Source organism: Staurois parvus, unplaced genomic scaffold (genome assembly GCF_062004578.1).
Source record: "Staurois parvus isolate SC_StPar_1 unplaced genomic scaffold, SC_StPar_1.0 ptg000021l, whole genome shotgun sequence".
NCBI classification, from domain to species: domain Eukaryota; kingdom Metazoa; phylum Chordata; class Amphibia; order Anura; family Ranidae; genus Staurois; species Staurois parvus.
Window position 1 is genome coordinate 1,763,800 of NW_028317817.1, and position 17,881 is coordinate 1,781,680.

General features: G+C 38.3%; 1 protein-coding gene across 2 annotated transcripts in view; it reads left to right on the forward strand.

The window, feature by feature from the left end:
• Positions 1 to 841: 841 nt before the first annotated feature.
• The window catches only part of TRIM71 (tripartite motif containing 71), a 98,861-nt gene continuing 81,821 nt past the window's right edge, over positions 842 to 17,881 (forward strand). For both annotated transcript variants that reach the window (XM_089691329.1, XM_089691339.1), the window contains exon 1: positions 842 to 2,045. In XM_089691329.1, coding sequence (XP_089547455.1) covers positions 1,251 to 2,045 — 795 coding nt within the window. In that variant the 5' untranslated portion in view covers positions 842 to 1,250. The remainder of the gene's footprint in view (positions 2,046 to 17,881) is intronic.

Below are 17,881 nucleotides of genomic sequence, written 5' to 3' on the forward strand. Positions count from 1 at the left end.
CTATTGCTTTAAAAAAAAATGTAACTGCGTTTTCTATTATTATGATCATTTTTATATTTTTTTTATTTAAATGTTTTCCCAATTTGTACTGTATTATTTTTACTGCTTTAAAAAATGTGATTGCATTTTCTGATATTCTGATCATTTTCTTAAATCTTTTTCAGAAAAATTTTGTACTATTTGTAGTATTATTATTTTTTTTAATTTTGTGTTACTTTAAAAAAATGTTCTTGTATTTGTTGTTTTATTCTGATTATCTTGCTAATAATGATTGTAAAATGAATTGTATAAAATGAGATGGATCTGGATTGGTGCTCCTTGTCTCTAGTATTTGGGATATAATTGGAAATATTAGGCAGGCCAGTTTCAGAATGAGAAAACAAAATGTATTGATTTTTCGGCTTTTGTGATCATCGTCTCCCAGCAGCCACTACCTCTCCCAGTAAATCGTCCCCTTTGTGGCGTGAAGTAGATGGCAGTGTTTCCTGTTTTTCAGTGCTCCCCCCCCCTCCTCCAGCTGGCTCCCACCACTCCCCTCTCCTGCAGGCTCCTCCCCCTCCCCTAGCTCTGGCGGAAGTGCGCTGTGCGGCGCTGTTCATTAAAGTGCATAGTAGGGGCAGGCTGGGAGTATTGGCAGCACGCGTCCAAAGCTGGGTGTACAATCAGCGCAGATCGCCGCCTCCCCCACCCACCAGGAGCAGCAACAACCGGAGCTCCCCGCACACTGACACCATGTGAGAGGCATGACAAATGGGGAGGAGGGGGGAGCAGTGTGGACGGATCGTTCCCTGGCCGGTGCTGAGTGGCTCCTCTCGGTAGATCTTGTGTTTGGCGGATCGCTGTTGATTTTTCGTCCAGGCATCCGGTGGGGATGCAGTGACTGCATGGAGGATGGCTGGGGAAAGGTGATCTGATGGTGAATAATTGAAGGGGCAGTGTGATCGGGCAGAGGGGGGTGTGTCCGGCATGCAGCTCTGTGCTGTGTAGAAGTTGTCACCCTGCTCAGGAGGACTGTGACCCCCTCCACCCACCCACCCCCCATCTATGGTAGGGATCAGGCTCCAGGAGGACTGCTGACCTGTGCAATGCTGAGCTCCGGCTGTGTTATTGATCACACCTGGGAGGTCCATTCTTCAGTGTAAACAAAGCCCCCCGCTGTGGCCATCAGCCCCAGGTGAATGGAGGAGAGCCGCCTGCTGTAAATGGTCTGATTGTGTCCTTTTCATCCATCACCCCCTCTCCTCCTGTAAATGGCTTCATTCCCGGAGTCCGATTTCCAGCTGTGCCCCCTGTGTAAGGAGATGTGCGTGTCCTCTGCCCCCATCTCCTCCTCCAGCTCATCCTCATCCTCCTCCCAAACCTCCAGCAGCAGTACTGGAGGGAGCGGGACCCTCGGCACGGCCCCCCGAAGATTGCACGTCTTGCCCTGTCTTCACGCTTTCTGCCGCCAGTGCTTGGAGGGCCACCGGAGCCCCGGGGACTCCCTGCAGCTGCATTGCCCCGTTTGTGACCACAAGGTGCTCATGTCGGAGGCAGGCATGGATGCCTTGCCTTCCTCCACCTTCCTTCATCTTAGCAACCTGCTGGACGCAGTGGTAGGGGCCACAGAGGAGCCACAGAACGGAAGCAGGGGCGGTGGAAGCGGCCCCCGGCGGCAGCAGCGGCCACGTTCGGCGTCATGTTCATCCTCCAGCCTCCTACGCCGAGCGCCGCCCAACCAGGCGGAACCACGCTGCTCCTCCTGCGACGAGGGCAACGGGGCGAGCTCACACTGCCTTGATTGCCAGGAGAACCTGTGCGACAACTGCCTACGGGCCCACCAAAGGGTGCGACTTACTAAGGACCACTTCATCGAGCGCTTCACTGGACCAGGAAACAGGGCACCTGGGTGTATCAGCGGCACGGCGTCCCCCTGCAACTCTGCGGCGTCCAGCGCTGCCACTACCTCATCCTCGTCCACCTCATCGCCCTTCCAGGGAAACGCCTTCCCCATTTTGCCCATGTACCCCGAGAGATTGGCCTACTGTCAGCACCATGATGAGGAGGTGAGTCCTTGATGCCACTCAATTTATGAATGTTCAGTCCCTTCAGGCTGATTTATTAAAATTGCAAAAAAGGAGCGCACAATTAGACTGTTGCCTATAGCAACCAATTAGGTTTCTCTTTTATTGCATCAAAAAAATAAACAAGAATTCTGATTATATATGGTCTATAAGTGACCACTTAGAAATATCCAAATGTCACTATATCGCGCCTGATGCAAAAAAGATATTTAGTATCTAAACAAAAATATATTGCTGCCACTATACCTGATTTTACAATTCAAAAAATTATATATAAGTACCACCCCTATTGTAGTGAATACAATTGGTGCATACACTTCATAATGTTATCATCTAAGAATTCTGATTGGTTGCTCTTGACAACACCATTGTCCGTGTGGCCCCATAGTATTTTTTAACTTAAAAAAAAAATTGTGTGGTGTTTGTGTTTTATGTGTGTCGTGTGTGGTTTTTTTTTTTTATTTTTTTTTTTTTATGCAGCTTGCAGATAAAGAATTAAATCTTTGCTTTGTGGAAACTGGTTTTCTAACTGGAGAACTACAAGTCCCAGCTGAATGATATATTTCCTCAAGCATAAGGTCCAGCGGTTATCAATGCGTATATTATGTAATCATCGGTGCCCTGTCCAGTATCTTTGTGGGTTTTTGTGGTTTGTTTTTGTTTTTTTTTTCTTTGTTTTTTTTTCTTTGTTTTGTTTTTTTTGTTTAATTCTATTTTTGGAGCAGCTGAACATGGCAACCCATCAATGTCTAGCTTTTATTTTTTTTAATATTAACTGAACAATTTGAAGATGGAAGCTTGATTGGTTATCATGCACAGCTGATAATTTCGATACATTGAGGAGAATGTATCAAAATTGGAGCAGCTGTGCATGATAACCAATCCGCTTCCATCTTCACATTATTCAGTTAAGATTTAAAAAATGTTCTAAAATATAAAACACCGCGTGGATTTTAAGAAAACTATGGTAAATATTTTATTTTTGTTAGTATATGTGGAATAAAAAAAAGTGATTAAATCAAAATCCTGTTTTCTGTCAATATGTACCTATGAAGAGTCTTGCATTATGTCAGTGTGGTTAAGACACCTCCCTTGGGGGGCAGGGAATTTTTTGGTTTACATATTTAAATCTAATAAGTTGCAAATAAATCAATGCATTAACTTTATTGCAAAATCATTTTCTACTTGAGTTTTTTGTTGTTGTGTAGAATGAACATGTTAAAAAAAAGTAAATTTTAGGTGTATAATTTTTAATATTTATTATACACTTTAAATATTTAGAATGAACTAGACTGTATTAAAGCCAATTTGCATTGCCTATCTCCATTATCATTTTTAATTGGTTTTGCTGTAAAGTCAGTTTGTTTTATTTCTTAGATGTGATTCCAGAAGGTGTGTGTGTGTGGGGTTTTTTTGTTTTTGTAAAGCAGAAAATTTTTAAGATGGTGGGACATACTCACCATGTTGTGTTTCAGTAGCAGACTGTTCTCTTTTGATTGTAGAAGAACCTGATTTGTGAAGTACTTTTTTGTGTTGTCACATGTTGGGAGAAGTGGAGATATATATATATATATATATATATATATATTTAAGATGTTGCCATTGACTGGTCGTTTTAATATGGTAATGTGACTATAGTGGTAACAGCTTGTCCTCTTGGTTTTCATATTAATGGATAAAATAAACTATATATATTATTGTGAATACTGTTATATTTACAAGTGCCTTCACAAAAACACACTTGGTGTGTTTGTATAAAATGCAGTTTATGTAGGAGAGTAGAAAAAGTAAGATGGCAATAAACTGGTTAAGATCTGATGCTTCAAAACTTGTGACACAAAAAAACAGATTTAATTTATAGGACTGTAGAAAAAATAAGATTTCAGCTTGTTGCTTCATGAAGACCTAATCTGATGCTTTAAAACTTGTGATGTTAGTAGGGCAAACATCTAATTTTTCAAGAAACTAGATGGAAAGGTATCCTAGAGTGACACCAGGAAGAGAAAATTCCATCCAGCTAGGACATTAGATGGACACATCTCATTTTAGATTTGTGACATTGGGAAACAATTATTCCATCCAGGTTTTTGAGACTTGGAAGACCAATTCCCATTCAGTTTTGTGACTTTAGGAAGAGATGATTTATCCAGCTTGCTAACATTGGGAAGAGATGAATTTATCCAGCTTAGTAACATTGGGAAGATATGAATGTATCCAGCTTGCTAACATTGGGAAGAGATGGATTTTATCCAGCTTGCTAACATTGGGAAGAGATGGATTTTTATCCAGCTTGCTAACATTGGGAAGAGATGGATTTTATCCAGCTTGCTAACATTGGGAAGAGATGGATTTTATCCACCTTGCTAACATTGGGAAGAGATGGATTTTATCCACCTTGCTAACATTGGGAAGAGATGGATTTTATCCACCTTGCTAACATTGGGAAGAGATGGATTTTATCCACCTTGCTAACATTGGGAAGAGATGGATTTTATCCACCTTGCTAACATTGGGAAGAGATGGATTTTATCCACCTTGCTAACATTGGGAAGAGATGGATTTTATCCAGCTTGCTAACATTGGGAAGAGATGGATTTTATCCAGCTTGCTAACATTGGGAAGAGATGGATTTTATCCAGCTTGCTAACATTGGGAAGAGATGGATTTTATCCACCTTGCTAACATTGGGAAGAGATGGATTTTATCCACCTTGCTAACATTGGGAAGAGATGGATTTTATCCACCTTGCTAACATTGGGAAGAGATGGATTTTATCCACCTTGCTAACATTGGGAAGAGATGGATTTTATCCAGCTTGGTAACCTTACGAGGGGCAATTTCCATTCAGTTTTGTGACACTTGGAAGATACAATTCCTTCCAGTTGGGTGCCTTTAGGTAGACACAATGCCATCCAGTTTGACACCAGAACACCATCTTATGATACCTCTTTCCATCCAGTTTGGTGACATTAGCAAAATATGCTTCATCCAATTGCCAAGAAGACCATTTTTGAATGGTGATTTCAGTAAGAAAATGCAGGTGTGAATTGTTTGATATCTGTAGTTCCACAACAAACTTCTGAGTAGGACTGCAGGAACATGTAACAAAAGATCAGAGAATGGGGGCGTCTCCATTCCCTTATTCTCTGTTGCGTGTTCTTGCAGTCTTATTAGCATCATAGAATCTTTGGATCATTTTAGGAGAAACGTGTAAAGTGCTGTAGCCCTTAGTAATCAGATCACATCTTCCACTGGTGGGACTGCATTAACACTGACATCAGGTTGCTGCACTTTGGACATCAGTGTTGCTCTTTGTCCTGCCTTATTAAATGGGCTTGTTTGTGTGACTAAATTAGTACACTCCGGTCTGGGTTATCTCAAGTACCTGTACCTTGAAAAGGTGAAAAACAACCTGTAGCACGCATGGATTAGAAGCACAATTTCTCCATCTGTGATTGCCTGTTACGACATCCATGTGCTTACATTCCTTTCTGCATCGTATGTCATTTAGTACAAGTTGTGATTATTTTAAATTGCACAGTAAATGTTGTGTTTTGACACTTCACGCTGCTATGCATACTCGCGGAAGAAAATGGGGACAGGTGTGTTGCAGCCACATGTGATGTGGCTTGTCGTTTGGGGTATATTTATAAATTGTGCTATCAGAGTAATGTGTCCTATCGCAGCAAGACAACTAGAACCTCAATGAGAAATGAATGTGTCTGCAAGGCAACCCCTCTTGATCCGTTAGAGAAATAGTTTTCCTTTATATAGTTATTTGATGGAGTTCGTTTGGTGGTGGGGGGGATTTTACTGGCACTGAATGTCAGATTCATCCGAAAGTGTCCCTAATATCCAGCTCTTAGATATTTACTACCTGCTTGATTGCAACCACGGTGTTCTATACCTGAATAGTAAAATAGAGATTCTTCATCTATATCTGGGCTGGACTTTTGGCAATCTCTAGTAGATCACAACTCCCTTTCATCTTCGGAACACTGCTTGCCTGTGTTATACAGCATAAATCGCCTAATTTATATTAAAATTCACTCTTTATTGCCCCTTTGTCTTATTTTATAGTCAATACTGAAAACAATTTGCTGGTGAAGCCCTTCAGACTTTGGTCAGCCCTCCTTTCCTCAATCAATCACAAGCTTCATTTAGCTCCTACAAATATTTGCCTCTCACAAATATCTATTCCTTTTTACTTTTAAAGGAGACTAATTCACACATAAGTTACCTATTGCAGTAAAATGTCATTTTAATACAAGTAAAGTACTTACATTTTGTGTTTTCCTGCTTTAGAAAGATAGAAAAGGACAAATACTATACTGTTTGCTTGTTTGTGGGGGGTTTTTGTCTGTTTTGTGGAGATTATTTCTTTTATCTCTTTATTTGTTGCATTCCAGCTGTTTTTTGTTTTTTTGTGGATTTTTTTTTTTGCATTGTGAATTGTATTTGATTATTCTTCATTGTGTTTTAACTAGGTATTTTATAAAATTGAATACGTTTGTTTACTAGATACATCTATCCTCCTGAAATTGTTTTTGTACAGTAGATATGACTGAAATGTAAAAGTTAACTGTAAATCAGTGGCAAATATATTTGACAGATCTGAAGTTTAGCTCTCAAAAAACTTCTGATATCAGAAGTGGGTGCTATGTCATTTTTAATAAAATCAAGCTGCACAGAAAGAGCATATCCTGTTAAAGAGCAGAGCAAGTTACCAGCATGATAACCCATTGCAGCTCTCAATGTATTCATGAACATTCTGTAGGGAATACTATTTTCTTAGCTGTATTAGTTTATGCAAGTTAGTGAATGCTGAGTCGTGTACAGTGGATTAATATAAATTGTGTATTAGCATGAAAGTCAGGACATTCTCTTCAAATTTCTCCCTACTTGGTGTCATGGGTTTAATTTGCTTAAAACTATTCATTGTAATGTGACTTGATGGAGAATTAGAAAGCACACTTACACTTTTTTTTTTCTTTAGTCAAATGTATTTATTTAATAATAGTGTTGGCTAGTTAGAGAATTTTTTTGCTTTAATTAGTTGTAAGTCCTATTAAGAAACCAGGGTGGTTGTCATTTTAACTGAATGTTTGAAGATTAAATCATTTTAAAATGGCTTTTACTTGTGGTCATTATATTCTTGTTTCAGTTTTACATAACTATTAGAGATGACCAGATGAGAGTGATTCTACTGCTTTTCATATGCTATGAAGTAGTGGTCACAACAAAGAAAGTTCACCCCTTTTTTTATTATGATATTAAATCCAATTTTTAAAAAGGGGTTTTCTTCCCTGGGGTAATGCTGAATGATTAACATTCTCGGATGATTTCACGTTGCATGAGATGTTTAGAACAGAAAACAGCATATATTAAATCAGTCGTTGTGGTAATGAGTCAATGTCGAGTTTCTCAGACTTCAAGACAGCAATTTCTGCTGTACTGTCTAGTGGTTGTGAAATAATATATATTCCTCATGTCAGTCAAGTTGTTAGGGTTTTTTTTTTCTTTTTGCTTGTGTTTTTATCTTGAGCAGTTGGGTTGTCATTATTCTTCAAACTTTCCTGAGCCAATTCATATCCTTGCAAAATAAACGGCAGTATGAAACTGTGGTTTTGCTAATTAAACCACATCATTTTGTGACTTGGCAGCATGGTTAAAGGAATATTTTGCATATTGAGCATTTGTGCTTTTCATATTGTTTTTAAACAAGACTTTGGGCTTGATTTTACTAACTTTTTTGTTTTTCCTTTTTTTTTTTTTTTTTAATATATATTTGACTGCTTGTATAATTAAACAGCAGTTTCCTTTTCCCATTGACCAAATGCTTGTTTGCTTGTGCATACATTTTCATGATTGTGCCTGGACTTGGTGGTCTATCTTTTCATGATTTTATGTCTTCATAAATGACCCAATAACAGTGTTTTATAAAATGCATATAGAAATGTGTTGACAGCAGATAGATTATCAGCTTCATATTTTTATCTAAAAATCCCGATTATAGATCTAAGGCATCTTGAAAACTTGTATCTTTTAATAACTTGGCTGATTAAAGGGCATCACTAAAATTCCATACATTGGTCCTTCTGTGTCCAAAGTCTTATAATCATGTACAGTATTGGGCAAAAAGGTAGCTGGCTCTGTGGTGCTTCATACACATGCATCCAAAGTATGGCATCCTGAATATTGAGTGCTCTATTTTAATGTATATAAAAAAAAATGGTTAGTGTTTTTGAATATTTTACCAAAAATATAAAATGTTTTTAAAATATTCCTCCTGGTCATTCAGATATGTATTGGATGCCAAAATTGTGTGGCTTTCTGACATGTACAGTCCCAAATATAAAGCGCATCTAAGCAAAAACTTATTATGAATATTCTTATTTATATTGTAATTATACTATCCAATTTTGTTAGGAAAAAATCCCAAAACGTTAGTTTATTTTACCTTCCTGTTAATGACCTATGACTAAATTATTTAAATTATAGCAATTTGAAGGAGAAAAAAACAAATTAAAAATAAAATGTAAAAATTTTATTTGGTGATGAATATTTTTGATTGCCAGCTACCTTCCCCCCCTCCTCACATGTATAAATCTGCATAGGTTTATTTTTGCTAAAAGATTACTTGGAACCCCCTAACAATATATATTTTCTGAAATCAAAGTCCCTGGGAAATAAAATGGTGGGTGTTGCTTTTTTTTTTTTTTTTTTTTTTTTTTTTTTTTTTTTTTTTTTTTTTGGTCACACGATATTTGTGCACATACCTAGGTCCATTTGCATGCAAATTCTCTGATGCTGAGGCAAATTTTGAGGAAAAGTACATGCAATGAATGTTAGTGCGCACAAACAATATAAAACACAATTTCTTTTTTCTTGGCATAACATCATATTTTATATTTCTAAGTAAATAGATTCCCAACATGCCACACTTTAAAATTGCATACTTTGTGGAACAGTGACAAACTGTGATACCTAAAAACGATGTTTTAAAAGCCTTTTTACATGTTAACAGTTTGTGTGTGTGCGCGCAAAAATTCACTACCCTATTTGAAATTGCAGCAAAAATGCACATGTTGCGCTTTTTGATGTGGTTTTTGAATCACATGTCCTGGGAAAAACAGTTTGTTTTTTACCGCATTTTTATTAAGAATCGGTGTGCTTACACTGGAGGCCTGGTGCTGCAATTTTTTTTATTGCTCTTATTCTGACATTTGGAACAATACCTCACATGTGGTCTGATTGTTTTTTACATATGCTTGTGGGACCCATGTATAACATCCCTTGTTAATCGCATGGTCCATGAAAGGTCCTCTTTATGGGGGTGATCTGGGGTCTATTAGAATCCCCCCCCCCCTATCTCTTCTGCCCTGCAAAGTATTTGATCAAACTGGTTAATCAGATGCTCTACAACTCTGCAACAGCTTGTAAACAAACAAAACGAAACTGGAAATGATTATCTCGTTGATTCCAATTTCTGATGTCACAAAGGGGGAGCAACATGGAAAGCTCCCCTCACTCTGTCTAGTGCATCACGTGCAACAGGTCGCATTGGCTGCCTGGTGGAATGGCAGATTCAGGTAAAGGCAGCAGGAGAAGGATCCCCGCTGTGTCTTTAAAAAAAAACAAAAAAAAAACACAAACTGTTACAAACGCTCAGCACTACTTGACCATCAGTGACACAACTTTCCTGATCCATAGAAGATAAAGAACTTACATTGAGATGCTTACATGGCTATTGTAGGTGCTTTTGGCTGTGGATACCGGTCAGCATAGGTATCCTGACCTGTCTGCAGCTGTTCAGCGCCTTATGCCATAAACTGCAATGTCCTAGCAGCCTTTACTGTTCCTTCATCACTCAGCCCTTTTTTTTTTTTTTCTCCCCCCCCCCCCCCAGCAGCAGACTCCACAGTAGAGAGGGAGTCTTGAGCTTTAGTCCTCATGCACACTGGACGTTTTTACAGAGGCTGTTTTTGAGGGTTTTTTCTAAAGCCACTAAACTCCCCAGCATGGTATCCTATGTGTCCGTGCATACATAGACTGTAATCAACATTTTTTGGCTGGAAAAAAAACCCAGGAATAGTGGGTTTCTAGAGGAGTTTTTTTTTTTTTTTTATAGCTGTAAAAATGTGGCAACTGACTTTTTTTTTTTTTTTTACCATACGTTTTTTTTTTGGGGGGGGGTAAAAAAAAACCTCTATAAAAAATGGAAACGCGAAAAAACGCAGCTAAAAGCTAAGTTGAAACTGCTGAAAAACCCATATGTTTTTTAACCTGACTTTACACAGCTAACATTACCAGCATTATTAAACTGCCCAGTGTGCATGGAGGCTAAAGCAAGGAATATACGATAAGAAAATTGTACGAAAAATTTAGTTTGATCAAATGATCGACCGATTTTTCTCTTCATTGATGAGCAGGATGTTATAAACGATAACGATATTGTGAACGAAAAAACCCGGTTGAACAACAGTGAAAAATGTTGTCATTTCGCATGCAAACGACTGATTTTCTATGCGGTGGTATGACGGTCGTCCGAAAAAAATCTATCAAGCGCTATCACACATGAGTGGAAACAGAAGATGACCCGGATGTTTATGTCCAAGGATCCGTAAATCCAATTCCAAGGATTTATGTCCAGTCGCTTGTTCTGGGTGGCAGGGTGTTGACCGCTCAGAAGGACATGGCTACAAGGTTACATGCACACTGCATCACTTCCACTTGTACGAAAGATGTCAACACTACATATTGCTCGACGATCGATTTTTATTTTTGATTGGTTCATATGGGCCACAACGTCAACCAACGAACACCGATCGGTCATTAGATGACTGGTCGATTTTTCTTACCGTGTATTCCTGCTATAAGTCAGATCAGATATATAAAGGTCTGTTCTCAGCTGAGGCTAGTGATGAAGTCTGACTACCAGGTAAGATATGGACCTAGGAACTGAGGCTTTATCCCTCCCAAAACTCTAGACGCCCCCACACGCTAGTGGGTTGTTTTTTGTTTGTTTTTCCTGGAGCCCCTCACCATGTGTATGAGAGAAACCTAGGTTACTCCTTCATATACCATTCAGAATCCTACAAGCCACTGCCTCACGTATGTATGTATGTACCTCCTGTGTCCCCGGTAGTGCTCAGTGGTTTATTTTGATAATCTTTATTCCTCTGCAGGACATAGTCCCAAGAAGTGTTTATTCTTTGCCTAGATTTGTGGAGGGGGTGATTTCTGTTCGAACACGCCAAAAAGTGAGAATTTTATTTTTACACATTACAATTGTATTTAAGATTGCTTTAAGGAATAGTGGTGATTATTTACAACTACGAGGAGCATGCCTGCAAAGCTTTTCCAGAATGTTGGATAGTTGGGGTGCTCATTACCTTTTTTAGTGTGTGTGGGGTTTTTTTTTTTTTTTTTTTTTTATATCCTGCTTGTACCTTGTAAACCACCATTTATTTCCTCAATCAGCTCCCCCAGAGATTACCTTTTGTATCACTCAACCCTTCCTCCTAGATTGTAAGCTCTAACGAGCAGGACCCTCTGTTTCCTCTTCTACCAAATTGTATTGTAGCTGTAATGTCTACCTTCATTTTGTAAAGCGCTGCACAAACTGGTGCTATATAAATCCTGTTTAATAATAACCTTTTTTTTGTAGAGGAAAGGGAATGCGAAAGTTGGTGTGCATGTCCATAAATACATTGTGAAGGGGTCTAAAGGTTTGGAAATATAAACTTTAACCCCTGTAGTATCTTCTTCAAGTAAATTCCTGACCATAAATTTCGTATGCCCCCACAAAGACAGAAGGTTGAGGTCTGGAGCTCCTGGTGGCCCACAAAGGTTTCATGGAACAGATTCTTTGGTATTGACAGATTGTATTTTTTGCTGTTCATAGGTCCCATTCTTACGTCTTCATCACAGTATGGAAATTAGTTTCTGAAGAGTCTCCATAATAAATAGAATACAGCCATCATGTTGATTCCTACCATTATGTAATATTGTTATCTACACCTTTTTTCAGTACTGCTTCAGGAAACTGGAAATTTAGTAAGAGACTTCTTCCATGGTGGTTTTAACTCAAGCATAGTTCTCCTTTTTGAAAGTACCTTAACTGCAAACCTCCATAAGTACATATAGGCCTACAAATTTGGATATTTTATTTGAGATGGTTTTTGCCTGGAAATGGCAAGGGCAGTGATAGGGGGTTAGATATTCTCTTTATATATAAAAAAAAAAAAAGCGTTTTGTTTAAAGATGTATTTTGTAACTACTTAGTGTATGTATATATATATGTGTGTGTGTGTATATATGTATATATGTATATATATATATATATATATATATATGTATGTGTGTGTGTGTGTATGTATATATATATATATATATATATATATATATATATATATATATATATATATATATATATACACACATACATATACATACATATATATATAATGTGTGTGTGTGTGTGTGTATATATATATATATATATATATATATATATATATATATATATATATATATATATATATATATATATATATATAGAATTTTCATCGTCATGTAGTGTTCTGACTTTTAACCCCCTCATCCCACCTATATTTCTTCTTGTGAATATTTGGTTACTAATCTGTATTTTCTAATATAGTGGACAGACTAGCCAACACTTTTTTTTTTTTTCTTTTTTTAATTTCACCTCTGTTACAGATTACATAGGTTGTGGGATCTCTTTCAAGGCCAGGAATAGCCCTCATTGTTGTGATAGTCGGCACCAGTGTGTCTGTTTTCCAAACATTCCATGGGCAGTGTCTCTGCATTTAGAGTAATGAGCTCTAACTCCATTGTCCTAGAGTCAATAAATTCCTGCAGGGCTTCATTTCCTTGGGGTTATTAACCAGGTTTTTAAAGATGTGAAGATTTGAACCTCTTTGGGAATGAGTTGGTGGTATAAATTCCTTTTAGTTGTTTGCAGGTCTGGAAGACTTTGCACTTGTATGCATACTGTGCTTTGTATTTGCTTATATAGCCTCTTTCTTGGTGGTCACATGTACATATTATGAAACTGATACTAATCGATTTTATAGAATTTAAATTGACCTATTTCTACAAATGAAGAACTTGACATGTACATTTTCAATAACTTTTCAAGTCTGCATAAATGTTCTTATTTGCAACAGTCTAATTTTTCAAAAAAGGGTATATATTTCAAACTTTAAATAACAGTCCTAGAGCTTCAGCACATTGTAATTGATCTGGGTGATGCAGACCAAAGGAATCATTCCTCTCTCCCATTTCTTTGTAACTGCAGCAAGTCACAAGCTCAGATGCTGCAGCTGGGGCTGATATGTGTCAGACATTATTATAGTTATATAGTGCTGTCAATTTATACAGTGCTTTACATATATATTGTACATTCACATCAGTCCCTAACCCTCAAGGGGTTTACAATCTAAAGTCCCTACCTTACATTCATACATACACAGAGCCAATTTAGACCGGATCCAATTAACTTACCAGCATGTTTTTGGCGTGTGGAAGGAAACCAGAGTACCCAGAGGAAACCCACGAAGGCACAGGGAGAACATGCAAACTCCAGGCAGGCGGTGCGGTGGTTGGGTTTTGAACCAGTGACCCTTGTACTGCCAGACAGAAGTGCTAACCATATAGCCCCTGTGCTGCCCATACATGGCCTACAATTGCATAAGTACCTAGGTTTGTGTCCTCTCCAAGCTGGGATCTCTGTCCAGGAAGTTGAAACTGAGCCTGGAAAATGCCTGAACAAAGATGGCTTTTATTATCAAAAGAAAATCTCTGTAATATGCAAGCATTTAACATGAAACCTTAATTTGAATCTGTCTTTGGCCATCTTAAATGATGAAGGTCACCTTTGCAAATAATAAATGCACATCTTTTATGCAGTTAAAAATAAAAAAAAAGTGCTATTAATAATTTAAAAAAAAAAAAATAGAGAGAGATATATAGAGGGGGAGAAGACACCCTGACTTATCACAGGGAATGTGGAGATCAGGGAGCGCCTACACGTTTCACCCTAAACATGGGTACAACGTGAACTTATCCTTTAAATTGATGATAGCCTTGAATATAACTTTCATGTTAAGCAACTGAACATGACCAATCTTTCCATAAATCTGGCCATAGATAGTGTACCCTTTTATTTATTTATTGAGCCAGTGGGCTGAACAGAAAAAAAAAAAAGGAACCGATTCCTCTATGCACACAAACAAGGATTATGGAGGAATCCCCCGCCTCAATGGGGACACTATAGTTTGACAATTGCTGCAGCTGCTGATTGACAAACATTTTCCAACTTGGACCTGCTGAACCACCCAAATTTCGATCTGTCTACGGCCACCTAATGGCCAATTCACACCATATACTGTCCAGTGCGGGTGTTTTTTTTTTTTTTTCTTTTTTTTTTTTTTTTTTTTTTTTTCCCCCCTTTCCTGCATAAAAAAATGCATTGATAGAGTACATGGTTTCCAATGGCATAGTTCACACCAGTGCAGTCAGTTCCATTGTGTTTCAGTTCCAGAAAAAAAGTATAACACGCATATTTTTTAATGCTCTGAACTGTACTAGAATGCAGTAGAACGCACATGTCATTTTAAGGTTGCATTAAAAGTGGGGAAAAGAACTGGAATGCATCAAAAATGCACCAAAACAATGCGCATACAGAAATGCATCCGGACTGCGCTTCTATGGTGTGAATCCGCTCTTAAGATCACCATTTATATTGTATATTAAGTGGTCACATCAGCACATTCTTGTATCCCTACATACTTTCATTCCATATGCTGCCTGGCTACCTAATTGTTTTGCTAATGTTGTATGCTGTACTTTAATGACATTTTATCATTTTATATGGCACATGTAGGATTCTCCCGTGTCAAGGTTTACTTATTTATTTGGTACTACTTGCCTATACTCCTGAACTCTCCTCCTTTTAAAATCTTTTGTCATGTAAGCAAAATGAATCAGTTTTAGCAGGGTGTTTTTAATGTAGGGTTGTGTCATTTTATTGCAGTAGGATGGTTAAGCGCAGCACAGTGGCTAAATGGTTAGCACTTCCGCCTGGCAGTACTAGGGTTGTTGGTTCGAATCCCAACCATGGCACCAGCTGCCTGGAGTTTGCATGTTCTCCCTGTGCCTGCGTGGTTTCCTCCCACACTCCAGACATGCTTGTAGGTGAATTGGATCCTGTCTAAATTGGCCCTAGTGTATGTATGTATGTATGAATGTGAGTTAGGGCCCTTAGATTGTACACCGCTTGAGGGTTAGGGACTGATGTGAATGTACAATATATATGTAAAGTGCTGTGTAAATTGGCCGCGCTATATAAGTGCCTGAAATAAATAAATGAAATAAGCACAAGTTCACACTTATGCGGATCAGATGTGATCCAAAAAGCATAGATTTGCATGTAATCTACAAAAGCATTATTTCTATTGCAGGCTGTTTACATATATGCGGTGCAAATTTTGATCCCGTCCAAAAAGAGTCCTGTGCAGGTGTGGTGCAAATTTAATCTCCCGCTTTGCCCAGTCTTCTCAGAAATCGCATCGGATCTGTACCGCATGAGTGTGAACTGGGACTGACTTTGGGAATCCCTGATCTAAATGAGCCTTTAACTGGGCCACATACTTTTTAAAAATCTATCACAATCCAATGAATAGAGGGGTTTTTTTTTTTTTTTGTTTTTTTTTTAAAACTGCTTTTTAAAACCTTCAGTAGACATAGCAATATATGCAGAGCGAATATCCCATCCTCTTGTCTTCCTGGTCATACACTAATAGAATTTTTAGTTAGAATTTTTTTAGTTTTAAGAACACTAATTTTGATTCTCTAATTATTAGTGGCGTTAAATTGACATTCATTTTTGACCACAGTGATGAGAAAATCCAAAGGAGCAGGAAGGGAAACTTTTTTTTTTTTTTTTTTTTTGAGTGGGGAGACTTCCATTCATTCCAAGATTGAATGTTAAACGCAAATTAGGGCTTTTTCATCTGACTTTTTGTGCAAACATTCATATGAACATTCGTTTTACAAAACTACTGGTTATTGGTGCACCGAAATGAACATTCTGGTGCCAAAACAAAAATTCAAAATGCACTTGGCCAAAAACTGAAATTTTTTTAAAAATTAATCTATATTTTTTGGAAAAAAAAATACTTTGATTAAAAAAAACAAAATATATACCCCAATTTGTTTGTAAAATATGAGAGGATGTTATGGCGAGTAAGTAGATACCCAACATGTCACGCTTTAAAATTGTGCACGCTTGTCGAATGGCGTGAAACTGTGGTACTTAAAAATCTCCATAAGTGATGCTTTAAAATCTCTACAGGTTAGCAAAGTAAAGTTAGAAGTCTACTGCGAGAATTTTTGCTCTTGCTCTGACGTTCATGGCGATTCCTCACGTGTGGTTTGAACACAATTTACATATGTGGGCATGGCCTACGTATTCGTTCACTACTACGTGCGAGCACGGGGGGACGGACGACGGGTGTTTTCGGCCACCGAAATTTCGGTCCATCCCTACTACTGGTATATGGCCAGCTTTAGATGCACAAGCAGATTTAGAGTTGATGAAAAATTTGAAGCCGTACTCTAAGCAGTTACAGCAACTCATTTTTTCTTTTTTGTTTAAACCTACAAGAATAAACACTGACTATTGTAAGTACCCCTATCATCATCAAATGATTTATCCAAGTAATTTTAAGTGGGTGATTAATATAGCTTCATACATTGGCCATCAAGATATATGTATAGTGTGTATTTGTTTTTGCAGTCTACTGGAGACTTATAGAATCCTCTGTTCTGTGAACACCCCCCCTCCACTATGTGAACAAAGCTCTGCTGTGATGGTGAACAAATTTTGTATTTTACACCAATTAACCCTCTACAATTCACATCTTAGCAGCATCTTCGAGAATTGCATAGCAACATTTTGTTACATATTTCGGCCACGGCTCAATTATTTTATTATTATTATTATTATTATACAGGATTTATATAGCGCCAACGGTTTGCTCAGCGCTTTACATTATAGTGGGAGACAATACAGTTAAATACAAGAGGGATTTGAGGGCCCTGCTCCTTGGAGCTTACAATTTAGGAGGTTGGGGTGAGTAGTACAGTAGTCACTGTGGGGGATGGAGTGGTTGGAAGAGTAGAGGATACCAGAATTGGCAGAGGGCGGGATAGGCTTCACTGAAGAGAGAGGTTTTCAGTGATCGTCGAAAGGCAAGTAGAGTAGGAGGTGATCTGATAGATTGGGGTAGGGAGTTCCAGAGGATGGGTGACGTGAAGTCTAAATGATTTTGTCAACGATTGGATCTGGGGCTGGAAGGACAGATGGGAGTCTAGGATTACACCTAGTGCCCTGGTGTGAGGGGATGGACTGAGGATGGTGTTAGCGACATTTATGGTGAAGTCCGGGGGGGTGGGGCGTGCCATCCATTGAGAGCACAGTGCGCTTGCGCCGCTGCTGCAGGAAATAATCTCATACCGTGCACATTTAGGAGATATTTACGATACCTACAGGTGAGCCTTATTAAAGACTTACCTGTAGGTATAAAATAAATAGGATTTACTTCGACTTTAAGTAATAAAACACACATCGATCAGTGATGTTTGGTCAGGAAATCTATGGGCGCTCTGTAGATTCTTCATCTGGATCTCTGATCTTCAAGCGTCCATTATCTGTGTTGGATGTAGATGGTCAGTTGATCTGGGGATGCCCCATTCTCTTTTTATAGACATTAAAGTGGTAGTAAACCACA